Genomic DNA, 27,432 nt, shown 5'->3' on the forward strand with positions numbered 1-27,432 from the left:
TTTTTTAACTAGTTTGTAATGTTACTGTTTACTACATCTGCTGAAAGTCTTTTACAAGAATTTGCTATCTTGTAGGCAAAGAAATTGTTACATTGAGTGGCGGTGTATCTTTTCAATTCTAGTTTGTATCCATTACTTCTGGACTGATTTGTGCTAAGCGTGAATAGATTGTTGTAATCTACATTCGTTATTCCTTTAAGAATTTTGAATGCCTCTATTAACTGTCACCTTAGTCATTGAGTTTATAGATAAAATAAGTTTAAACATTCCATCCACCGTCTATATCAATACTGCCTTAGTGTTGGAACTAGTTTGATAGCTCTTACTTGTACTGCTTGCAGTCTATCTAAATGCTTCTGAATACATGGAACCCAGAATTGGACTCTGTATTCTAGAAGTGGTCTTACTAGTGATGCGTATAGTTGTAGTAGTGTCTTTGTTTCTGTATTTGAATTGTCTCTATGTAACCTATTAGTTTATGTGCTTTTTTCAGCTTTTTTGCTCTGTTTGGTGAACTTCAAATCCTTGCTGATAATACTGAGATCTTCCTCCTGGTCCACAGTTTCTATTTCATTACCCAGCAGTGAGTACAGTAATTTCATTGTGGGTTACTGCAACTTATGTGCATGACTTTACATTCCCCACAGGTGAAAGACAGCCATTTTCTGGACCATTTTCCTAGGTTCATTGGATCATCTTTTAAGGCTTTTAAGTCTTCTGAGTTTGCAACATTTAAGCCTAGTTTAGTATCGTCGGTAAATTTGGCTATTCTACTAGTTAATCCTAAATCTATGTCGGTAATATAGATCAGAAATAGCAGTGGGCCAAGGACAGATCCTTTAGGTACTCTGCTTGTAACAGCTGCTCACTCTGATGTTTCTCCATTGATTACAATTCTCTGCTTTCTGTTTTTTAGCCAATCTTTGATCCATTCAGCTGGCTCAACAATGATGCCTAGAGCTCTAATTTTGACGATTATTTTTTCTATGAAGAACTTTCTAAAAAGCCTTTTGAAAGTCTATATGATGTCTATTGTCCTGCTTTGGTCATAAAAATAAATACTATATGTTCTGGAAAAATTCCACAAAATTTGTCACACATGACCTTTTTAGTCTAAAACCATGTAGGATGTCTATCAGAAGATTGTTTTCTTATATGTTCAACCATTGAATCTACTATAACTGATCCAAAAATTTTGCAAGGCACTAAAGTGAGAGGTACAGGTCTATACCTAGAGTAATACCTCTCATAGGGAATGCCACCATTTGCTGGAATGAGTGTTGTGATTCTACATGGTAATATAAATATACACAAATAGCTCTCACACAATCATGAATAAAGGATAGAATCCAAAAGTCTTCGTTGGTTGGTTGATGGAAGGAGGGACTAACATCAAGGAAAAAAGGAGCATCTTTAGTGAAATATCCTACAGTCTCTTTTGTAGGATATACAGTTATAACCAAACTATCCCTGGTTCAAAATTTGCAAGAATTTGTGCAGAGCATATCTACTAAATTTTTGAAAAATAATAAATATGACAAATTCATAGATAATTTGTATTTTTCCTAACCATACAAACCTTAGCTATTTAATATGGGTATTACTTTTGGCGTAGCTGAAATGAAGAGCCATTAGAATTTTAACAAGGGTTTACTAGCCCCTTGCTAGTTAGCGCGGGGGTAGGGAGGGGTAGCTAGCTACCCCTCCCCCCCACACCTCTGTGACTAGCTCACTTTGCTTAGAGGTAGGACTTCCCGGGGGACAGGGCTGGCGGGCAAGTTTGATTAAATAGCTAAGGTTTGTATGGTTAGGAAAAATAAAAATTATCTACGAATTTGTCATTTGTTCCGTAACCGAAATACAAACCAAGCTATTAAATATGGGTAACTTAACCCTTAGGTAAGGTGGTAAGTCCCAGTCGTTTCTGGCTTTTGGCTTTTGCCCGACGACTCAGTATCTGAGTGTGTCAGTACTCAAGATAAGGAGTCCCTGCACCTCGCAAGTGCCTTGCTCTGCAAGGACCGCGGCCTACGTAAGCTGGTGTGTGAAGGAATGAAGTGTGACTCCTCCTAGGAAGTTGACCTTAAGTCCTTTAGATGGAATTCTAGGATAGGACGTTCCCAATACCACCTCGTAAGGGTATGGGGACGTGACAGTATTATCTTAATACTAGGAACACAAGGGAACATGGTTTACCTGCAGTGGTTTGAGGTCAGCTGTGCAGAGAACCCAGGATGCTGCTTTCCCCAAGAGAGGTTAGGATGAAGAAAAGAATAAGGGCCAGGCATACCTTTCCATTCATGCAGACTAAAACCTGGTAACAATGCTCTCAAACATCTACTTGTCCATTAAGGAGCCTGAGGTTTAAACCAGCTGTTGTGCTGCCACGGCAGGGCCGATAGAGAACGCATCGAGCCTCCTGTGGGTCACGTCTTGCAGGTAGTGGGCTGTGAAGGTCGTCCGACGCTTCCAAACCCCTGCTTGTCAAACCTGCGTCACTGAGTAGTTTCTCTTGAAGGCCAGGGACGTAGCAATGCCCCTGACATCGTGTGCTCTGGGGCGACGTGACAGAGGAGGGTCCGGATTCAGGGAATGATGGATAACCCTGCGAATCCATGCTGAGATAGTGTTCTTATTGACCCTCCTCTTCGCCCTTCCGGTGCTAACAAACAATGCCTGCACTCGCGGACGAACTGCAGCTGTTCTCTTAAGATAGAGCCTCAGACTCCTTACTGGGCACAGTAGGAGATGGTCTGGGTCATCTGTTACAGAACGCAGACTCGAAATCCGGAAAGAGTAGAACCCAGGGTCCGGCACTCCAGGACTTTGAGTCTTAGCTACAAACTCAGGGACAAATCTGAACGTTATCTCCCCCCATCCCCTTGAATGGGCGATGTCATATGAGAGACCATGAAGTTCGCTAACTCGTTTGCCCAAGGCCAAAGCGAGTAGGAACACAGTCTTCCAAGTCAGGTGGTGATCAGAAGCCTGGCGTAATGGTTTATAGGGAGGTCTCTTAAGAAACCTGAGAACTCGAACCACGTTCCATGGAGGAGGTCTCACTTCCGACTGAGGGCAGGTAAGTTCATAACTTCATATGAGTAGAGAAAGTTCCAGCGAAGAAGAAAAGTCCATTCCTTTGAGTCTGAAGGCAAGACTTAAAGCTGAGCGATAGCCTTTCACTGCCGAGACTGAAAGGCGCATTTCCTCCAGCAAATACACGAGAAACTCCGCTATTGCTGGAATAGTGGCATCGAGGGGAGAGATACCCCTTCCACGACACCAACCACAAAAAACTCTCCACTTCGCCTGGTAAACCCCTGCGGATGACTTTCGCAGGTGTTCAGACATCCTTTCCGCAACTCGTTGCGAAAAGCCTCTCTCTGTGAGGAGATGCTGGATAGTCTCCAGGTGTGAAGCCGCAGCAAAACTACGGCTTTGTAAAAGATGTTGACATGTGGTTGTTTGAGTAGCTCGTGTTGTGGAGGAAGTTCTCTCGGATGTTCCATCAGTAGCTGCAGAAGGTCCGGAAACCACTCTGTGTGATGCCATAGCGGAGCTATTAAGGTCATAGACAGGTTGACCGATATTCTTGTCTTGTTGAGCACCCTACTCATCAGACAGAACGGGGGAAAGGCATACACGTCGATGTTGTCCCACAGTTGTTGGAAGGCATCTTGCAAGAGTGCCTTGGGGTCCGGGACTGGGGAGCAGTACAGCGGAAGCTTGAAATTCAAGGCTGTCGCGAACAGATCCACCGTCGGGGAACCCCACAAAGTCAGGACTTTGTTGGATACTAGACGATCCAAAGACCACTCGTTACTCACTATCTGTGATGCCCTGCTCAGACTGTCAGCGAGCACATTCCTCTTGCCTGGAATGAAGCGAGCTGATAGTGGAATAGAGTGGACTTCGGTCCATCTCAGTATCTCTACTGCAAGATGGAATAGCTACTCTGAAAAGGTACCTCCCTCCTTGTTGATGTAAGCCACTACCGTGGTGTTGTCGCTCATCACCACCACGGAGTGACCCGCCAGGTACTGTTGGAACTGCTGAAGAACCAGGAATATGACCTTCATTTCTAGCAGATTTATGTGGAGGCACTTTTCCGATTCTGACCACAGGCCTGAGGTCCTGTGGTTCAGAACATGGGGCCCCCACCCTTTCTTTGAGGCGTCCGAAGACAGCATCAAATCCGGGGGGAGGACGAGAAGATCCACTCCTTTTCGTAGGTTCTCGTCTGTTACCCACCACTGAAGGTCTGTCCGTTCCGCAGGACCCATAGGGACCAAGACGTATGGGGAAATCGTGTCCTTGATTCCACCGGGACTTGAGTCGCCATGGAAGGGATCTCATCCTGAGGCGACCATTTGGAACTGGACGGGCCAGGGAAGAAAGGTGACAGAGGAGACGTAACCACAATTGGGCTGGGAGTTCTTCCCGTCTGAGGAAAGGGTCTGCGACCCTCCTCAGCCTTCCTATCCTGTCGTCTGATGGGAAGGCTTTGTGGAGATTGGTGTCCAAGATCATACCTAGATATACCAGTCGTTGTGTTGGAAGCAGAGAAGACTTTTCGAGATTTACCATGATCCCTAGATCTTGGAAAATTCCAAGAAGCTTGTCTCGGTGTCGAAGAAGGGTCGACTCCGAGTCTGCCAGGATCAGCCAGTCGTCCAGATAACGGAGGAGACGGATGCCGATCCTGTGTGCCCACGAAGAAATCAGGGTGAAAACACTGGTAAATACCTGAGGTGCTGTGGAGAGACCGAAACACAGCACCTTGAACTGGTAGATCTTGTTGTCTAGGCTGAATCTTAAGTACTTCCTTGAAGAAGGATGGACTGGGATCTGGAAGTACGCGTCCTTCAGGTCCAGTGTACACATGAAGTCTTGTGGTCTCACTGCAAGTCTGACCGTGTCTGCTGTCTCCATGCTGAACGGACTTTGTTTCACAAACCTGTTCAGAGCTGAGAGGTTGATGACTGTTCTCCAGCCTCCAGACGCCTTCTTTACAAGAAAGAGTCCACTGAAGAAGCCTGGGGAACTGTCAACGACCTCATGGAGAGCATCCTTCTTTAACATGGTCTCGACTTCTGTCCCTAGGGCTTGCCCCTTTGCCGATCCCATGGCATAGGAGCTCAACGACACTGGATCCACTGTCAGGGGAAAGAGAGATGTTGTGAACGGGACGCGATATCCCTGACTGATAACGGAAATCATCCAGGAATCGGCCCCGAGTTGCTGCCACCTGATCGCGCAACTTTGTAGGCATCCCCCCACTGGTGGACATGCAGGGGGACTGCCAATCCTAGCGTTTGCAGCCTCGGCCACTCCCTCTAGGATTTTTCCCTCCCCTGGAGGACTTTTTGCCTTTCTTGTCTTTGACAGGAAAGGGCTGCTGTTTGAACACCGTCGTCTTTGCTGCCACTGCCGGTTTCACCGTCTTAGACAGGCGAGGTTGTTGAGATGCTGGAGGTTTGTAGGGCTTTGATGTGAGAGCCCTCTGGAGGAGAGTCCTGATTGGATTTTATCCACCTCTCAGCTGCCTATTCCACATCTTTAGGCTCAAACACATTCTTTCCCAAAAGGGAAGAATGTCTGAGCCTGCTGACTTCGACGGCTGGGACCTTCGAATGGAACCTTTCTACCACCGCATCACGTTGTTTTAAGATGGAATTGGCCCACAAGTTTGAGACTTGGTGGGCCAGAAACTCAATGGTGCGGGTGCCCGAAAGGAGGAAGGTCTCCAAGGCTTTCCTGGTGCTCTCCTTAGACAGATCCTCGGATCGCAACAGGATGCCGAGAGACCCCAGCCAGACGTCCAGTCACGAAGTAGCCTGCATGGCACACTTCGCAACCTTCTCCTGACTTAGGATCTCTGTCGCCGAGAAAGTCACTTGCCGGCTAGAGAGCCTCTCTAGAGGGACTCCCTTGGTGAGCTCTTCCACAGAGTGGTGCAGGGGAAGAGCTAAGCAAGACTCCTCCATGATCTCAAAGCACCTCCTCTGGTGGATACGAGGAGGAGGGAGGAGCTTGTTGCCAGCAGTGGAACGGCTGGAGGAGGCGAGTTCGGAGAGCTGGCCCTCAACCTTATCCCTGGCACTCTTCACCCCTTGGGACCAGGGCAAAGCCGCACTGGCCTTAGCGGGTTTCTGGGTGCCAAAGACTCGGTCCAGGACCGTGTCCTTGCCCTCACGAGGAGGAATCTCGGGGTCCGGGAACCAGTTGAGATGCCATTATGTAGTGGTTTGCGGACTGTGGCCAGAGGTAGCACCCGAACTGCCTAGTGTCCGAATGCCGACCACAACCCGACGTTCACTACACAAAAAATATACAACATTGGAATACCCAAAAACCTGAGTAACAGTTCAACAGACCTGAGTACTGGGCACCACCCCATGATTTATACTGGGCAAGGGGACCCAGCTAGAACCTGACTTACCCGTTTGCTTCTCCTCCCTTTTGCTTGCTGATCATAAGTACAAGTATAAGAACATTAGGTGAAAGGAAATATTGTTTAATTAATTACGGGACACAGTGTGGGAGGAAAGAATTATGATAAGTTACGGTACTTAAGAGATCTTAAAAAACAGTGGCTGGGGAAGGGGGGCACATTGGTGTAGGAACAGGAATAATATGCAGTGTTCATAAAACAAAAAAATAAAATTTATTTGTACAAAACTGTTAGGGTTATGTTAGCATGGACCCATCAATCCAAATAGAAAATTAAAGACAAAATTAGCATTCCTTAACGTCAAACTTCAGCAACAGCGTAACAGTGATACACACACAGGAAATTTTCTTCCCCCAGGTGGGACACTCATAAGCGTTCCTATACAGGCCAAGTCTAAACCAAGGCACACCTAACCGTGTATCTATTTGGGCAAGTACCAATATGCCATCTATAAAGAACATATAACGGTGAAAAATACAGTACCACAATTTTCCCTAAATCAATACTGTTCTCATCAATCTCCCGTCCACCATTGGGATGCAAAGTCACTTAAACAGACCTAATTTCTGAAAAGTACAGCCGCATACTATGTCGTACAGGTCTGTGCGGGCCCACCATTACAATGTCTCGACAAGTTTGTCAACAGCACATTTGAAATCTCTCAATCTTGGAAGGGGTTTTGAATAAGTCTGAATTCATACTAAACTCAAAAGTCACCCTCTTCCTAACATCGGAATTCACTTCTTGGGCCTCTGACCAGATATGCCATTTCCATAGCTGCTGTTAACTATTTAATGTTCATGACACACTCTCATATAGCAACACAGTAGCTTACTTCTAGTTACAAGGTATGGATATAGAACAGCATCACAGACTAGTACAGACTGATAACAGGAAATATTCTAAATTTGCTCTCCCTTACACTCCCTACTGAGTGTAGGGGCTGCTGTCAATACCTGGAAAGGAACAATAACACATTAAGACATTTTTGGAAAAAGGGGGGCTTGAGGGATACAAAAGAAAAAAATAAAATCAAATATATTTCATACACACACAAACCACTAAAGGTTTCTCAGTCACAAACCCTTATATATTGCATTCTCCCCCCCATTAGCCCTCAAGCCCATCCAAAAAATGCCTCGTAACTGACAGCAACACCCCACACAAACTCTGAACATTCAAGTGGAAAAAGAAAATTTACCTTGCAAAAAAAATTCAGTAAAAAGATAGGATGATCAACTAGAGATTTAATTCATCATCCCTTCCTTAAGTTACATATCAAATTACATAAATTTACACTAGGTACAATACATTTTTTTCCACAGACTCATGACTTAACAAAAAGCAATAGGAATAGACAACCTTTTAAACAAAATGGAGATCCAGTACTTACAAATAAAAAGTTAGATTATTGTCTATTCTTCCCAACAATGCTTCAATAATATACAATATAACAATTTCCATATCATACAGAAAACATCAGTATTACAGGTATACATTCAGGATCTAACAAGGGAAAAAAATTTACATCCATTGCAGTCCAAAATCAATCTAAAAAACATACAAAACTCATTGATTTTGGACTACAGGTGTTACCTGATAAAAGCAATTTACTGAATTTATTATAACTGTCACGGTCAAAGTCAATTTACAGTACAACAATAAATACAACAGTTACAGAAACCGTGACTAAATAAAGATTTCCTCACACCACATGTCCCTTTCCCAGCCTTTCAGATACCCAATGTGGGAATTAAAATATAACTAATAAGAACAAAAAAGGGTAATTACTATCAGAACTTTCTTTAAAAACTGTACCAAGATTAATTCCGTGGGAGATTTATAGTTCTTCTTCTGAGTCTCAAAATTCTGTCTCGGGACATGCGCCGGGATTCAGCAATCTGCTGGCGAGCCATATTAATTTCTCGCAGCACAGGAGACAGGCTAAGCCGGCGACTCTCCAGATACAGGCTGGGTGTCTTTAATCGGTCGATAACCTCACATAACAGTTGGTATCTGCGGGTGATCGACATACTTTGAGGTAAACCAGAGACAGAATCCGTAGACTCAGAAGAGGACAATAAAAATCCCGAAAAATCAGGCGATGACTCGGGGCAACTTTGTATTTCGGACGACCCAAACAGTGCTGTAGCGTTCAGGTTTGATATACCTGACTGTGCCACTTCAGCCTCGAGCTCTGACCGGTGTTTTAATCCACCATCAGAATGTAGGAAAGGGTTTAAATTCTGAGGTGACTTAGGAATGGAGGATGGTTCCCCCTCTATAATATTCGTCTGGTCAGTGAGATGAGGTCTCCACTCCAGGACTCGAGACTGAACTAAAGGTAGGTCAAGAACAGGACCCTTTGACCTAGTCCATGGGGGACTAAATCCACTAAAGGTGGGATCTTCAGGCGACAGTCGGTCGTCACAATCGGGTGGCAATAAACCAAGAAAGTTATTATCAGGATAATTAGACACTGCCGATTCAGAAACAGGGCTTTCTAAAGTAGCAGGTCTTGACCAATCTGGACTGGAACTCTTGGAAACACCAGAAGGTAGTTCCAATAATGGAATACTGGAAACTTCCCAGAATTCCCAACTCCCCAGAGGATGAACGATACCTTCCTCTTGGAAAGAAGCAGCTAAGAACTGGGGCGTTGGCAATTCAAGAACAGGACAGTGAACCACTGACTCGGGAGACAAAATAGGGGTTTTACACATTCCAGTGGGGCTGTTCTCCCATAGTTGGAGGACCAAATGATCTCGAAACGATTCAGGCTTTAACACAGGAGTCTCATCACAATTTTCCGGAGGATATAACCAAGCATCCAGTGCTTTCTTTCTCTCGTAAGTCCTAGCTGGCTTAAGAATGGGCTTAGGCTGAGTAGTAGCCCTAGTAGGATGGTGACTTTTCCTCTGTCGTCGGGACTTGTTACAATCTCAAGACAGAAGGTAGGACACCACTACTGCAGCTACCCCATAGGAGTCGCCATCACTACTAGAACTAGAACTCTCAGAGACTTCAGAAGAAACAGGACTGTCATCCATGAGTTCTGGACTACTCAGAGTCTCTGTAACAGGATCAGGACCCTTCGGATACCAGAGAAAGTGCCTCCTAAGATAAACTGGAGGTTCAAACCAGGCCTTTAACTGGATATGGTGAGCTTTTACCAGTTCACCATCAGGCAGTCTCTGCAGCTCATAGGTGACCTTATTCTCGTGTACCTTAGTAACATGGAATACCCCCTCAAACCTAGGGATGAGCTTGTTTGTCAGAAGGTGTCCCAACAGGTGCACCTTCTTAAGCACCAAGGAACCCTTTTTAAACAGTTTGTACCGAGGATGTCCTTCCGCCCATGGGTCTCTCGTTTCTGCTGATAGCAACGGGATACTATCAACATCGTGAGCACCCTTCAGTATGTTCTCAGCTGGTGTACAGCCAATCTCAGTGTGGTGGGAATGGTTGTAGCTGAGAACTGCTCGGGATAAGAACTGGTCCCATTTCCGAGATTCCCCAGAAATCACCCTCAGTAACTCACCAATGGTACGATTCACTCGCTCCACTGCACCGTTACTAGAGGGTTTATACGGAGTTGTTTTCACATGTACAACATTATACCGCTCCAACAACTCAGTAAATTCCTGGGAAATAAACTCAGGGCCGTTATCAGTCAATATCCGGACTGGAACACGAGGAATAACAGGAAAAACTCGGTCTTCAAGCGCCTGGCATATCGTACTGCTCTTCTTATTCCTTATGGGTACTGCCGTTACCCACTTGGAATAATGGTCGACTACCATCAGACACCCAATAAAACCAGTACTGGTTGTTGGAAGACTCACAAGATCCATAGCAACCAATTCAAAGGGAGAAGAGGTCACTATTTTCAAGGTCGGAGGGGCAACCACCTCCCTTGAGACCTTACAAGTCTGACATTCCCAACACGTCTGGCACATATCTCTGATTACATTAATTAAAGATCTGTGCCAGACGAGTCGACGGAGCATTGCAATCATTTTTCCGATCCCCCAGTGAGCATTCTGGAGGTGTGTCTCGGCAACTAGGTCAATCAGGACATTGAAGGTGACTACTGGGACTACTGAGCCGTCTGGGTTCCGCTTCACTAGCAAACCCTGGTGAACTTTCAGGTTCGACCAACATCTCCTATAGGGTAGACAGGAGCGTGGAACTCGAGATGCAGGAACCCCAGAGTAGATCATCTTAATGACAGATTGACTCTGTCGATGATCTCCTTGAATCTTGGACACCTGACTGAAGGACAGAAGAGCATTTCCAGAGAACACTCCCTGATCAGATTCAGGATCAGTTACCTTCATAACAGTGGTCTCGGTATGCAGGGAGGAGACTGAGAGTACCTTGGGAGACAACTGAAGAACAGTAGTGTGCTCATACACCAACTGTTCTCGGGGTGAATCCAGTGTCAGGTAGGCTGCGTCCAGTATATTCCTACCAAGAACATAACAAAAGTTAATGTCTTTGGCAGCTACCACCGCATAGTTAAACAGCGGTAGCCCCCACCCAGAAGGACACTTCACCTCTAACTGGACGTAGCCTAGAATGCTGGTGCAGAAACCAGTCAACCCCTCTAGCTGTTCTCCTGACAGTACCTGGTACTCTATGCCAAGTTAGCTCAGTACAGACTCACTTACTAGACAAACCTGTGCACCTGTATCAACAAGAGCACAAAATAAGGTCTCCTGCATCATTACTATACCTACTGCCGAGTGTTGAGACACATGGGTACAACTGGACTGACGAGGTGCCTTTTCTGTCACGTACTGGATTACAGGACAATCCTCCGGCGCTCCCTGATCATCAGTGATCAAGCCCTCAGCGTCACGAACACGAGATTTTACCTTCGCCTTATGGCCCAGAATCACGTCAGTTGGAGGGACGTAATTGCGGAGCTCAATCAGAGGATTAAAATGCACTCCAGACAGACACTGAAGATGCACACACTGAGGCTCAGTCAAGGATGGATCACGATAGACTACGGGACAAGTGGGACCCCAATGGACCCAGATTTCCAGGTTCAATAACTTTGATGCTGCCAATAGCAACTCCAGAGCTGGGACTGTACCTGGAAATCTCATTGCCTTGATCCTGTTCCTGCTGGTCTTGTCCAGTTTGAAGCCTAGTCGACCGGCGTCTTTCAGAAACTGCTGAACTAAGGCATCCCAGAGCTTGGCTCCCTTCAGCGGAGAGTCGGGTGCGACACCTGACCCTTCTGTCCAGCAGTTCACGACTAGCTCCAAGGATTCGATGAGAGAATCTGGACCACCACGAACCTCCTTATACAAGGCCAGTCCAGTAGGCAACTTCGGAGTGCTGGGTTCAGTAGCTAACAGATAGTCAGTCAATGCGGGCCAGCGGGATAACCAGTCAGCAGCGGCATTCTGATCTCCTGGACAGTAATTAACAATAAAGTTAAATTCGGACAGATCCTCCAGTGTCCGTGCTAGTCGACTGTCCACCATCTTCATGTCATGAAGGTACATCAGGGGACGGTGATCAGAATGGATCACGAAGAACTGACCATAAAGGAAGGCCCTGAAGGTTTTCACTCCCCATCGCAGAGCAGCCAACTCACGCTCAATGGTAGAGTAACGGGTCTCGCAGTCAAGGAAAGTCATGGAGTCGTACGCTATCACCCGACGCTCCCCTGGATGCTCCAAGGACTCCTGGCACAGACAAGCACCAGCACCTTCACTCGAAGCGTCAACAAACAACTCCAAGGGTTTAGCATCAGCGGAGTAGTCAGGGTATGACAACATAATGTCCTCTTTGATCAGTTCCTTCAAGCGCACAAAGGCACTGTCCATTTCTGCAGTCCACTTCAGTTTCCTAGTTCCTTGAGATTTTCGTCCTCCAGTCTTCGCAGATAATGGTTTGGCTATCTGTGAGCACATGGGGATAAACTTCCTTTGGAAGTTGACCAGTCCCAGGAATCCCCGTAGCTCACGCACAGTGGTCGGTTTAGGGAAGTCTTCCACTTTCTGGATGTATTCTGGTAGCTTACGCATACCAGAACGTCCAACCAGATGACCAAGATACTGGACCTCGGCTTGAACCCAAGAACACTTCCCGAGTTTTATCTTGAGTCCGTGCTTCTGGAGAGTAGCCAAAACTCGTTCTACCAGTTTCAGGTGTTCCTCGAAAGAAGACCCAAGTATCAATATGTCGTCAATGTAGACAACCACCTTGGCTTTCGGGAACTCTTGGAGAATTCTCTGCATTTCTCTCTGGAACACTGCAGGTGTATTTTTCAGTCCAAACGATAAGCGTCTGAACTGCCAGTGTCCAAAGGCAGTAGAGAAAGCCGTGTATTCCTTACTGTCCTCTGCCAACGGTAACTGGTAGTATCCACGAACCAGGTCAAGGGTTGTAAAGTATTTGACTCCTTGAAGTCCAAATACAGAGTCGGCCATGTTAGGCATCGGGAACTTATCAGAGACAGTCACCTTATTCAGTCTACGGTAGTCCACACACAACCGTATACTATTGCCCTTTTTTCGGACTGGAACAATGGGTGAAGACCAAGGAGAGATGCTGGGTTCAATAATACCCAGTTCATGCAACTCCTTGCACTGTTCCTCGATGGCGTCAGCGACGGGTTTGGCAAACCGTCGAACTCTCTGATAAATGGGCGTCTCGTCATACAGGTGGATGCGTATTGGTGTGCTTGAGCACTCTCCCACATCATCATCACCAGTACTGATGACTGGAAGATGACGTCGAAGCATTTGACAAAACTGGTCCTTCTGAGAAGAGTCCAGTTCGTCGGAGATAGACAGATTGTCTATCTCTTCCAATACGCTCGGTTCAGGAGTCAGGTCACACTCCTGCGCTATCAGGCAGGATAGAGGAGCATCCACCATTACCATGGTGAACACTTTCCCCAAGAGATCGCCCTTCTTGATCTTGGCAGTTTCTTCAGATGAACCCTTGATAAAAACTGAGGCTTTTCCATCTTTCAGTTCGAGGATGCCAGGAATTGCTGTAACTTTCCTTGACAGACCGGGGGTTATGATGTCGCCATCATAATACATTTCCGGCCAACAGTTGGTCGGACAAGCAGGGCACCTAAAAGACGTGTCAAGTCCCTTAGGAAAGTTAACACTAACTGGAACAAGTACTGGCTCAATACTGGCAATCTTCATTGAATCGGTTGCGTGGACATCAAGTGCATAAAGCACTTGCTGACAACAGGCTCCATGTATCGGGACATAATACTCCCAAAGAGGCTCTTGGGGAGTACTGCCAACGCTCAGCCGATTTCGGGCTATGTCAACTATCACCCCATTTGCTCTCAGGAACTGGTAACCAAGCACTACGTGCTCAGCCATAGTTCCTGAAGGCACTACATGGAACACACCCGGGGCGAATGTCATTCCATGCAGTATAGGGGTCAACCGTACAGTACCTAGGGTCTTAGGTCCTGTTTGCCCTAAACCTTTCAGTCCAATGGTGTTGGGTACCATCTGCAGCTGGTAATCCTGTACTACTCTCGATGACAGGAGGTTGACCTCAGCTCCGGAGTCAATGAGAGCATCCAACAGTCCCGATGGAAACTCAGACATGGTCACTGGGACAACCAGGAGTGGTACAGGAGCCAACTGCGCCAGGTTAACCCTACGAAGGGTTTTCAATACAGCCTCAGTTTCTGCTTTCTCCCTGGAGGAGTCAGTTGGAGAAGCTCTGACTGTGTCGAGGACAGGTTATCACAGGCCAATCCTGAAAGAGCCATTGAAGGTGCAATGACTTTTTCAGGTTGAGGGGTAACCTTGGAAATCGAGATTTCCGAGGCTGCCGCCGGAATACTAGGAGCATGCACTCTAGCACTCACACCCTCCTTCGATGTAGCCCCATCTTCTACACCGAAGGCCTGGTGTTTAAAGCCCTATGATACTCCTCAGTTCTTGACTTCCTGGGCTTGGCCTTCTTGCTCTTCTTCTTCTTCCCCACAGTCCGAGAAGGAGCACTGGACTCGCTCCCACTTCGGGTCTCCCGGCTACTGGTTGATCCAGAATAGGATGACGGGGTCGGAGTAGCATTCACCGGTACTGCTCTCCACCCTGAAGGAGTCTGGACAGAGGTAGTCTCCCTCCCAGGGCTGTGGGCATTAGCTGTGTTCTGGACAGGTGATCTGCTCATAACCGGCGCCTGTCGTCCACACTGTGCCACATGATGGTTAGACGAGCCACAACGTAGGCAGAGGTTGAGGCTTCTGCGACACTCGTCCACCAAGTGCCCTGGTTTTCGGCACCAGGCACAGTACCTCCTCTGGAATTGGGGAGATCTATCCGGGGTGCGCGATGGTGGCAGGCGCACTTCCACAGGTGCAGGTTTGGGGACCGGTCGAGGAGGAGTGCGTAAATACGCTCTGTCTGGTCCAGGTGAACGGCTGGGGGCAGCCATGGCAACCCTGTCGGCATAAGAGCCGTGCCATGACTGTCCCACACGACTGATGGCCAAATCCTCTGCTTTCTGGCTTCGCTGACAGGATGCCTCGTCGAGAACACTCAACAGGTGTAGAACATCCTGCCAAGTGGCCTGACGGCCAGCGGAGACATTAATGGTGGCCAGAGACTGTTCCAGCCAACTCGCAGCTCTGCTCGGAACAGTTTTGAGGAGCTTCCGCCTAAGCTCCCTCCGGTCCAAACTACGGCGAGGATAGGCAGACTTGTACAGGGAGGCTAACCGGACGGCGTAGATTTTCAGCAGTTCGCCCTCGCCACAGGTAGCACTGCTGAACCGGGCCTTCCTGCCCACATCACGCCTCTCTCGGGCTTTTCGGCACCAGTCGAGGAGGCGTTCCTTCATGTCGGGGTATGAGACCTCGGGACCCCCCATGGCTGAGAACGCCTCATGAATTTCTCCCTTCAGAAATTTCCCGAGATCAACAGTCCATCGACCAGAGCTTCCTGCGGTATACTTACTGGCACAGTAGGCCTCGAAATCCCTCAGGAATCGGGCAAAACTCTGGCCAGTTTCCAGCTGGAAGATTCCAGGCTTGGGGTTCCTCCTGGAGTCAAGAACCTTGATAAGATCAGACAGACTGCGTTCTGTCTGGAGGGACTGGACATGGTCGGTGGAGACAGTGTCTTCTGAGATGACACTGAGACAGGAGCTAGAAGTGTCACTACCAGAATCTTCACTGGTAGACTCCTGTGATGAAGATGTCATTTCAGGTATGGCTGGTCTAGCTCTTTCCTTGGCCTGGCATCTCCGCTTTGGGATAGCTCCTGTCTGGGCAAGAACTGCCTCAGCGGTAGCTGCTGGAGCCTTTTCTGGCCTACTGGCTTCAACTAGATTGTCCAGGAACTGCTCCCCTAGTCTACTGGCTGCAGGCTCTGGTGGACTAACAGAGTTAGTTGCCAGAACAGGCGAGGAAGCAAGCAGTCCACTTGGGACAGGAGACTCCCAGAAGCCTGGTACAGGGGGGATTAACGATGTGAACCCTGGAGGGATTTTTCCCTCCCCTGGAGGACTTTTTGCCTTTCTTGTCTTTGACAGGAAAGGGCTGCTGTTTGAACACCGTCGTCTTTGCTGCCACTGCCGGTTTCGTCGTCTTAGACGGGCGAGGTTGTTGAGGTGCTGGAGGTTTGTAGGGCTTTGATGTGAGAGCCCTCTGGAGGAGAGTCCTGATTGGATTTTATCCACCTCTCAGCTGCCTGTTCCACATCTTTAGGCTCAAACACATTCTTTCCCAAAAGGGAAGAATGCCTGAGCCTGCTGACTTCGACGGCTGGGACCTTCGAATGGAACCTTTCTACCACCACATCATGTCGTTTTAAGATGGAATTGGCCCACAAGTTCGAGACTTGGTGGGCCAGAAACTCAATGGTGCGGATGCCCGAAAGGAGGAAGGTCTCCAAGGCTTTCCTGGTGCTCTCCTTAGACAGATCCTCGGATCGCAACAGGATGCCGAGAGACCCCAGCCAGACGTCCAGCCACGAAGTAGCCTGCATGGCACACTTCGCAACCTTCTCCTGACTTAGGATCTCTGTCGCCGAGAAAGTCACTTGCCGGCTAGAGAGCCTCTCTAGAGGGACTCCCTTGGTGAGCTCTTCCACAGAGTGGTGCAGGGGAAGAGCTAAGCAAGACTCCTCCATGATCTCAAAGCACCTCCTCTGGTGGATACGAGGAGGAGGGAGGAGCTTGTTGCCAGCAGTGGAACGGCTGGAGGAGGCGAGTTCGGAGAGCTGGCCCTCAACCTTATCCCTGGCACTCTTCACCCCTTGGGACCAGGGCAAAGCCGCACTGGCCTTAGCGGGTTTCTGGGTGCCAAAGACTCGGTCCAGGACCGTGTCCTTGCCCTCACGAGGAGGAATCTCGGGGTCCGGGAACCAGTTGAGATGCCATTATGTAGTGGTTTGCGGACTGTGGCCAGAGGTAGCACCCGAACTGCCTAGTGTCCGAATGCCGACCACAACCCGACGTTCACTACACAAAAAATATACAACAGTGGAATACCCAAAAACCTGAGTAACAGTTCAACACTGGGCAAGGGGACCCAGCTAGAACCTGACTTACCCGTTTGCTTCTCCTCCCTTTTGCTTGCTGATCATAAGTACAAGTATAAGAACATTAGGTGAAAGGAAATATTGTTTAATTAATTACGGGACACAGTGTGGGAGGAAAGAATTATGATAAGTTACGGTACTTAAGAGATCTTAAAAAACAGTGGCTGGGGAGGGGGGCACATTGGTGTAGGAACAGGAATAATATGCAGTGTTCATAAAACAAAAAAATAAAATTTATTTGTACAAAACTGTTAGGGTTATGTTAGCATGGACCCATCAATCCAAATAGAAAATTAAAGGCAAAATTAGCATTCCTTAACGTCAAACTTCAGCAACAGGGTAACAGTGATACACACACAGGAAATTTTCTTCCCCCAGGTGGGACACTCATAAGTGTTCCTATACAGGCCAAGTCTAAACCAAGGCATACCTAACTGTGTATCTATTTGGGCAAGTACCAGTATGCCATCTATAAAGAACATATAACGGTGAAAAATACAGTACCACAATTTTCCCTAAATCAATACTGTTCTCATCAATCTCCCGTCCACCATTGGGATGCAAAGTCACTTAAACAGACCTAATTTCTGAAAAGTACAGCCGCATACTATGTCGTACAGGTCTGTGCGGGCCCACCATTACAATGTCTCGACAAGTTTGTCAACAGCACATTTGAAATCTCTCAATCTTGGAAGGGGTTTTGAATAAGTCTGAATTCATACTAAACTCAAAAGTCACCCTCTTCCTAACATCGGAATTCACTTCTTGGGCCTCTGACCAGATATGCCATTTCCATCGCTGCTGTTAACTATTTAATGTTCATGACACACTCTCATATAGCAACACAGTAGCTTACTTCTAGTTACAAGGTATGGATATAGAACAGCATCACAGACTAGTACAGACTGATAACAGGAAATATTCTAAATTTGCTCTCCCTTACACTCCCTACTGAGTGTAGGGGCTGCTGTCAATACCTGGAAAGGAACAATAACACATTAAGACATTTTTGGAAAAAGGGGGGCTTGAGGGATACAAAAGAAAAAAATAAAATCAAATATATTTCATACACACATAAACCACTAAAGTTTTCTCAGTCACAAACCCTTATATATTGCATCATCATGGTCAGGACCTGCCAGAAGGCATGCTCCGACTCCTGTTGCTCTCCTCCTGGAGAACTGGCAGCAAAGTCTCCCGTCCCCAAAGGCTCTACTTGGGGGGACACGTGGACGTTCTCCGATGGTCTCGTTGGCTCTGCTCGAATCCTAGAGGAAGACTTAGGGATGGTCTTAGAGTCCTTAGGTTCTCTCTTAGGAGGGATACAGGACTCCAATAACGAAGTCTGAGGGCTCTTCTCCGCCCCAACTTGAGACGATTCTCCTGCTCGAGGTGGGGTTTCTCCCATTGGTGCGATGGGAGAACGTCTCACCTCGGTAGATTCCCCTGAGGACAGAAAATCTTCGTCCACAGGAGATGGAGAGAAAGTCTGAGGGGGAGGGAGGGAGCCTTACTCAAGGATTCCCTAGGAGCCAGCTTGACCCTGGGAGAAGTCACCACAACTTCTACTCCTCTCTTCCTCTTCAGTGGGTCGGAGCTGCCCTTGGTTTGAGGCCCAACTCAGAGAAGGCAGGCTTGACAGCCTGAACCACAGCTCTGATAAGGGACCCAAACCATGGCTGCTTACTGACAGATGCTGTGTCAGACTCCACTTGGAGGGAAGGGGATCGGGCAATCCTTCGGAGTAGACACTACAACTGGGCCTGCAGGCGATCTATGGCGAGCAGGTGAGTGGGCGCGTGGGCGTGCTGGCGAGCGATGGCGCGCAGGTGATGGCGAGCGATGGCCCGCAGGTGCGCGATCTGGCGAAGGCAGAGGGAGCGCAGTAGGAACCACCAGCATAGTTGCGCGCAAAGGTGACTGCTTGTGGGCGCGTGGATGCACAGGATCTCGGAGACTTCTAGAAGGGCTGGAACATGTGCGCGTGAAGGTGACTGCGCGCGATGGCGCGCGGGCGAGGGCTGATGAGTGGGCGAGGTCCGATGGCACGCAGGAGATCGCTGACGAGAAGGTGAAAGCAGTCTTCCCTCCTGTGCCCAGATCAGGAGATCGTGGGAGCGCGGGCGAACGATGGCGAACTGGAGATCGTAGGCGCGCGTGGCACGTATCAGGACCAGAGCGCGCAGATGTGCGCTGGCGAGGAGAAGATCGCTAGTGTGCACATGAGCGTGGGCGCCCAGGTGAGCGCTGGCGCGCAGGAGATCGACGGCGAGCAGGAGAGCGTAGACTCTGCAGCAGGAGATCGCTGGCGCGTTGTCCCTGGCACAGGATGTTTCTGGAGAGTAGTCTCAGGCACAGCAGGCGAGCGCTTGCGCGCAATTGCGCACGCTCCGCGCGAGCGCGCAGGAGAACGTGGGCGCACAAGGGATACCTGGCACTTAATGGACTTACTGACAATGTGAGAAAGCCCCTTTTGCCCCGAAGGGACTGGTGCCCGTTGGATAACGGGGTGCGTGGGCGCCCACAGCGCGTCAGCAGCCAGGAACGGAGATGGAAGATCAGCAGGTCTGGCAGGCGAAGGAGATCGCGAACGATCAGCAGAGAGGTCCAGGGATGCAGCTGCAACGGTCACTGCACGGCGAGGAGGATCCTCTGTGGGGGACTGCGAAGGCGAAGAACCGAAGTGGCGCCTCCTAACACCCTTGTGGGGAGAAGGAAGGCTTCTACGGCGAAGAGGAAGACGAGCTTTACGTCTGATACCTCCTCTGGGGGCAGCAGGCAGACCATCATCAGTCCTCCGAAGAGGAGTCTCTGTTAGTGAATTCCCCCGAGGGGGAGAATCACCTGCAGGAGAGACCGTTGGACTTAGATCCTCCCTCGAAGGATGTTCGGAGGGGGGGAACTAAGCCTTCAGCAAACTCAGCGCCCAAGGCAGAGGTTTGACCTAACTCGTCGGAAGCCTCGGCCACAACAACGTCGACGATAGACAGGGTCGATAGACAGAGGATCGATAGACAGAGGGTCAACCTCTGCTATCGCCGGCGACTGTTTGACAGCAGCCCCCAACCTGATTATGTCAAACAGGGCTTCCTTGGAGGGCGAACCCTGAAGCCCCCAAGGAAGCCCAAAGCTGCAATAAATCATCATTAGAAACATTGGCAGAAATAACCTCGCATGGGGGAGGAGGAGGAGCTGCCTCGCTATGGGAGGCAACGTCTTCACCCGCACCCCGAGGTTGGCGAACACAAGTACGGCCTACGGTACCACTCGACGGTCTCTCGGAAGAGACCGATCGAGTGGGAGCTTCGGAGGAGGTTTGGGCTATGGAAGAAGAGTCCTTGGTATTTTCTCTCTTCAAGGAAACCCTGGAAGGAGAAATATCCCGTTTAGACTTCTTCTTCCGGTGCCGTGAAAACCTCTCCCACTGGGAGGTAGACCACTCCCTACACTCACCGCATACATTATTTCTTTCACACCGTTGGCCCCTGCAATAAGGACATAAGGTGTGAGGGTCTGTGTCCACCACCGACATAAACGTTCCACAAGGGCGGTCAGGTAAGCATAGTAGAGGCCAACTTCCAAGCACAGTGAAAAGAAAAAGCAAAACAAGATCAAAGGCTGTCAATAAGCGAGGGTGGGAGCAGACACGTCTGTTCATCACCCGAGCCAAAAGCAAAGTGAGCTAGTCACAGGTGTGTGAGGGGGGGAGGGGTAGCTAGCTACCCCTCCCTACCCCTGCGCTAACTAGCGAGGGGGTAGTAAACCCTCGTTAAAATTCTAACGGCTCGTCATTTCAGCTACGCCGAAAGTAATACCCATATTAAATAGCGTGGCTTGTATTTCGGTTACGGAACAATGATATTTTACAATCTATCATAGCAGCATTTCCAAGTTGGCAATTCTACAGTGCAATTTTTGGTCTGGCACAGTAAATTTTCATATTTTTAGTGTATCATGAAAAAGCGTTACGTTCATATCACAATTAGTTGTGCGCCGATTATCCCAATTTTATGTATATCACAAAAAAAAAAGCGGCACCACAAGGGTTTGTTTACATAAAAGGAGTGTTGCTTAATGTTCATCAAAGTTTAGCAAAGAAGCAAAATTTCAGTAATATTTTACAAATTCCCCGTGTGCACATTATCTTACCAAATGAATTAATGATCAAATTGAGACTTCTCTAGAAATTCCACTAGGTGGAATAATTTTGCTGCTGTTTGTGTGAGACTAGTCTAGGTAGTTTTCTCCTAACTCGATAACACTGCTCTCAAATGGCAGCAAGATGTTTTTCAAAGCGGCAATCAACATTATCTGCTTATATTATTTCGAACTTGGACAAAAAGTTCATTGTTAAAATATAGTTTTACTATAAAATATCAACAAAATATGAATCATTATTAAAATATAGTTTTATTACAAAATATCAATAAAATATGATAAATGAAATAAATACTGCATAAACAATTGATGTATCCTAGTGTCGTCTGCTAGGATGCAGTAACAATGTATCCTAGTGTCGTCTGCTAGGATATGGTAACAATTAATATATCCTAGTGTCGTCTGCGGTTAGTTGGCATGTTTGCTTGCAGATGGCGTTGCGAGTCATCAGCTTATCAGGATAAACACATCTCTAGTTACATTCATTAAACAAAGTGTAGTATCAAAATCAACTTTGTTACATATGAATAATTACTATAGGCTTATATTATTTGAGTAGTGAGTTTGAGTTCTTGTATGTCATTACTGGGGTGTTTGATGGTTGTCAAACTCACATGTACAAATCTATCCAATTCTCTTTCTGGATAGTGCACATTGGTAATCGCAACCAATTCATCTCGGTGCTGTCTTGACTCCTCTAGGGAACATCTAAATTACACCTCTCTGTGGACCTCCTTTTCAGGCTTCCTAAATGAGGTAGATGTAATTACTGCCCTTAGGTCATTATTCTTCTCGAGAGTCTTAAAGTTTTCTCAAACTTGGAAGGAAGTGCCAAAGTCCTGTTTTAACCCATGAACAGAGAAAACAAGAGGGCAACTTTCAACTTTTCCAGGGGTACATTCTCAGGGTGTTATGTCCCCTCCCCTGGGTCATGGAAAGTCCAGTTCTTCTGACTGGGGAGGGGTTCTGCGTAAATCCTACAACGATAAATATCACTCGTACCATGGATACTAAGGTAGGCCTTGTTTCTCAGGATGGGTAATATCTTCCCACAGAAAAAGGTACCAACAGCAATGGCTCATAGCCAGACTTTTGGTCATCACTGGTAGTGGCTGTCTTTCTACAAAAGTAGTGCAGCTATGGCCATTGTTTCATAAGCTAGACTTCCTGTATTAAAATTGAGTTTAGACAACTCGTAGCTTCATCTCGAAAGGTCGACTCTTAATCTTCATTGAGGTTAATTGGTAATTCAACCTGAGAAGCCGATACAGTAATACCTCGACATACAAGCGTCCCAACATATGAGAAATTTGAGATATGAGGAAAATTTCAAGCATATTTTTGCCCCGATATATGAGACAAATTTGAGATACGAGGATATGAGACGGTTCCCTAGCAGCCGCTAGGTGACCTAGTGTGCGAGAGGTTGCTCACGAGGACAGCATCGGTCGCTCTTTCCCGTCGGATCACCGTCGCGTAAAGTTATCTCCGAGCTCTGGCCGTAGTGTTTGTATTTTTTATGTGTTTGTTGCGTTAATCAGTACAGAATTAAGTGAATAAGCAATGGGTCCAAAGCAAGCGAGTGCAAACAAGGGTAGTGAAAAGAAAAAGCGCATGATGACAATTGAGATAAAGCATGAAATAATAAAAAAAAACATGAGAGTGGTGTACGAGTGACTGGGCTGGCTCGCCAATATGAGAGGAGTACATCAACAATATGTACCATCCTCAAGCAGAAGGAAGCTATAAAGAAGGAAATCAGAGACATGTTAGCTAAGTGGCAGGAGTTTTCTGATTTTATGGAAAAGAGGCACCCGGACAAGTTGGCGTGAGGTCGTGCGTTAGCCTTTTGTGACAACGCTTGTGTACGTCATTTTCATAACATTTTAAAGGGGAGACAAAAGCAAACATCCCTAGATAGGTTCCTTTTAAAAAAGACGGCAAAAAGTCAAGGTGAAAGGGAGTCAAAAAGAGCCAAGCCGGAAGAAGAAAAGTAAAAAAAAGATGAAAATGAAAACAAAATTAGAATTAAGTTTAGTGTAACATATGATTAACATTTATTTTTAAGTGTGTGTAAAGTAAGCTAATTTCATTTAAGTTAAATTTAAAGTTGCTAATTTCATTTAAGTTAAATTTAAAGTTTAAGTTATGTTACATAGTGTTACAAAAGTGTTGCGTACTTAATGTGTTGCCGTCAAGTCTCTCTCCTCCCCTTTCTCTCCCCCTCCTCCTCCGCACACACCGCCATTAGCTGCTACCGTCTGTCTCGAAGGTAAGAACTCCATAATAATGTCACATTTTACTGCAGAGCATAACCAGTACATAGGTATTTATTTTGTGAGCGTAGGTTGTGAATTAGAACAATTAAAAACAAATTTTTCCACTGTAATATACTGTTTTCAGGTGTTTTTTCAGAGGGTAGGAAGAGGTTAATTTTCTTTTTAATTTTATATGGGAAAAACTGATCCCAGATACGAGTGAATTGACATACGAGCTCGGGTCCCGGAACGCATTAAGCTTGTATCTCAAGGGATTAATGAACCTCTGAAGTAAACAAAAATAGCAGCGAGGCCAAAAATCACTGAACTAAAGAGGAGGAAAGAAGGCAGGGAGGGGGTGGGAAGGTCCAAAGAAGCTTCCCCCCACTTCCTGCACAGTCGGGGGACCTGGGGGACTTAAGCCAGGTTCTACCCCTGTCTGCAACTGGTATAGAATACTCTCAAGGGAGAGAATATCTAATACAGGTGCTAACAGTCATGGATGCCAGCTTCGACACCTATCCAGTGGAGGATTACCTAGACGAACCAAAGTAAAGAATAAACTGTAGGAAAGAGAGTAGGGGTCATATTCTGGATATGTCAATTTCATGTCCAGAGGTTAGACCTAACCGGTATCGTTTCCTCCTACATACAAAATCTCTTCACACCTGTGGTATGTCTAGGTGTGCTCTTACACTAGTAAGGGTTATTGGGTCTTTAGTTTCTGTCCCCAGGGGAAGAGGCTCTTGATCCCCTGGTTCGGGTGGATTGAACTCCTGGGTGCCTGTAAACCTCAAACAGGCCTCTCTTTAGGCACTGTACAGTAGGCCTACCCCTTGTTGTTACATCTCTTCCTGAAGTTGCTTGTTTTTGTCTAGTGATCCTAATTATCACTGACTCTACTTCTGACCAGGAAATCAGATATGGGGAGTTCAGCAAATCTAAATTCTTCAGATTCAAAGCCTCATCCGGGGGTAGTTGTTCCACACATCTGGTTATGAATGCATCAAGTCTTTTCAGGACAGATTCCCCATATGGGAACTGTCTGAAGTAGCAAGATTTATAGAGCTGTAGCTCTTACTCGTGATAAATCTTTAAATCTTTGTAAGGTATGATGATCTCTAAGATCTTCCATCATTGCATAGTGAGTAGTGCTTTAGACCAATGGTCGAGCCAGGGACAGGCATGTATTGCAGACATGACTGTTGTCTTCATGTCCATCATTTCTGGACCTCAAGAGACAGATGAGAATGCCGTCATGTCCTTTGTTTGGGCACACGATACCAAGTTAGGCAAATTCTCTGGGAACTGCAACAGGCTCAGGAAAGCCCCCAAGGGGGTAAAAATATCCTTTAGCTGCTCAGACAGGTTCAGAGGTGGTAGCTCGGGGGACCTGTTGGTTTTTAAGAGACCTTTCTGGGGCTGAAACCTGACAGTTAAATCAGTTTAGCGCCTCTTCCATCAATTCAGGGTTCCGGGCCATAGCTGGTTTGGGATTCTGTGCTTGCGACTGAATCCCGATTTCCTGACCGTTTCCTGAGAAAGAATTCTCTAAAGTAGACTTAGTCCAGGTTTTTAGGCAAAGATGAGGTTATCAATCCTTTCGTCAGGGGTGAGAGTAGAACTCTGATTACCTTGAAAGTCCTCCCTTTCTTCATTTGTAAGAACATTACGGTGTGGTAAGGGGGCTGAGGCGGGTCTGGTGAATTCTCTTTCTTCTTCATCTTGTCCCACTTTGGGATGTACTTCCTCCCTGCCTAGTGCATTATAAGTATAGGACTTATTACCTAAAAGGCCTCTGTTTCATCTTTGGCGTAGTCCTCTTATGCACCTTTTTGTCAGGTTGACTTTCAAGTCAGACTGTAATGTGCAGGCATGGGGTAGAAGTCTTTTTCAATACCTTTACCTTCTATACGCAAAGAGGGAATTTCCCAAAAATCTATCATTCTATGCTCATCAAGCCATAATTTTGGGAGGAGATTCAGCAATGAGAAATCTCTTTAAGATTCATATAGCAAGAGGTAAAACTCTCTTACTGGGAGGGAGACAAACTCTTACAATAGTTACACAGATTCTCTATAATCTCTCGTCTAGACAAGAAGGGCAAGGAGAGAGCGTGTCCATGTCCATCCAGCTATCTTGTCCTGGGTAAGGGTGTAAATAAAGGTTAAAGGTGTCTGATTTCAGTTCCAGTTCCATCAAAATATATGCTCACCAGAACGTTAGCCAGTTAAGCACCCCCCCACACTGTGGTGCCCAACCACAGCAGTAGCCTCCCCAGTAAACAGTTTAAACTAATGTCCCGGGCCAGGATCAATCTGTAGCGATGCAAATTCTAGGAAAACATGTTACAGGACACAAACACTCACTTGTAACTCCCAGTTAATGAGTAGACACTCAATGATTATGAATTATGTAAACAAAAGTCACGAATGCTACACACCAAAAGGGGAGGGGAGAAGACGGAAGTGAGAGACCAACCTATATAATTCACCACCGGTATTGTTGTGAAGAGATGCAGTGACAAACCTTCCACTTGCTTCCTGCGAATGCACTGTCTACCCAGCACAAAGCATGACACAACCAACCAAATTATGGTTCAACCGTGTGTAGAAAACATTATCAGTAGTAACCACATTAAATGAATCAGAAGTTTGTATCTGCATAGGAATAAATACTATTGATAAAAACAAACTTCTAAAGGAACATAGCTTCTACTCTCCCATTTCTTAACAGTCTTTATCGCTACCTATTGGGAAAGTGAATATGAAAATTTGAGAATACTGTACTCTTAGCAGTTTAGGTCCTACTAACAACATGTTTTAATAAGATGTTAAATTCCAAGTCAGCCCTGGCCAATTACTACAGAGTATACTGTACCATCAAAATAACGTAAAAGTTAAGAGCATCAACATGTAAGCATTTCTAGAAATATGAAAATATTTATAGTACAGTCACACTGATACCAACAGAACAGCTAGAACATTAATTCAATACTTCAATCAACTATAGGTTTAAGGGAGGATAATTCAAGTGCCAATACCTGTGTAGGTGAAATAAACTTTTCAACTAAGACTTTCTTGAATCACTTTATGATAATAGATGGGCACATGTAACTTGTGATCAGTTATTAACTTGCTTTCTGATTTTAACTTCTATAGATTACAGTATCGCTTACCTAGAACATTCATATCTAGCCACCTTGGATCCTTCTGTTGTGTTAATCGTATTAGCTTGTCTCCTTGCCCCCATCTGCTTACTATATCTGCTCTCCGTATTAACAATATACTGTCGGTACACAGTTGTTCTCCCAAGAGACAATCAGACACGCACTCCAGTGGGTTAGTGAGGTAGATCCCTTGGGGGCCGACTCCAAAAATCATCTGATGGTGCCATGCATCAGGAATAGTTTGGCCAGCAGCCACACCAACTTGAAGATTCAATGTAGCTAGAGGTACTCCACCTGAAAATAAAATTCTGTCATACATCTTCCCACAAAATCATCATAAAATAATACTAGGCTTAAGTAAAAAAATTCATATATGCAAATCTTAATGTAAAATAAAAAATTACTAAACACCCCAAGCAAACAATAAGGGCTAATATTCATTACCACAGCTATTAATATATTTTTCAAAAATAAAACAAGAAGAAACCATACCAAAGTTGAAAATTCTGTATGACATTTGCTTGTTAAGTAGATTTAAGTATTCCTTTAAGTGATTTGATATGAACAATATACTTTCAAAGCATACAGTGCAAATAAAACTTAAGCAACAAATTAGAGTAGACGAAATTGAGTTATACAGAGAATAAAATGGGAATGGATCAACTTCAATTCTGTAAGTTATATAAAGTGAGAATAGTATAAACTATAAAATAATTGTTGTATTGAGGATATAAAAAGAGAAAAACCTTAATTCATAAAAGAAAACTTTTACTGTACAATCAAATATGACCTATGGAAGAATAATAAAGCAACTAATTAAATCATCAATATGTATATATTATA

General features: G+C 46.1%; 1 protein-coding gene across 5 annotated transcripts in view; it reads right to left on the bottom strand.

The window, feature by feature from the left end:
* Positions 1–27,432, bottom strand: part of LOC137650085 (uncharacterized) — a 513,271-nt gene that overhangs the window by 46,317 nt on the left and 439,522 nt on the right. For all 5 annotated transcript variants that reach the window (XM_068383168.1, XM_068383169.1, XM_068383163.1 and 2 more), the window contains one exon: positions 26,599–26,883. In XM_068383168.1, the coding sequence (XP_068239269.1) occupies positions 26,599–26,883 (285 nt within the window). The remainder of the gene's footprint in view (positions 1–26,598; positions 26,884–27,432) is intronic.

The sequence above is a fragment of the Palaemon carinicauda genome, chromosome 11 (genome assembly GCF_036898095.1).
Source record: "Palaemon carinicauda isolate YSFRI2023 chromosome 11, ASM3689809v2, whole genome shotgun sequence".
Lineage (NCBI taxonomy): Eukaryota > Metazoa > Arthropoda > Malacostraca > Decapoda > Palaemonidae > Palaemon > Palaemon carinicauda.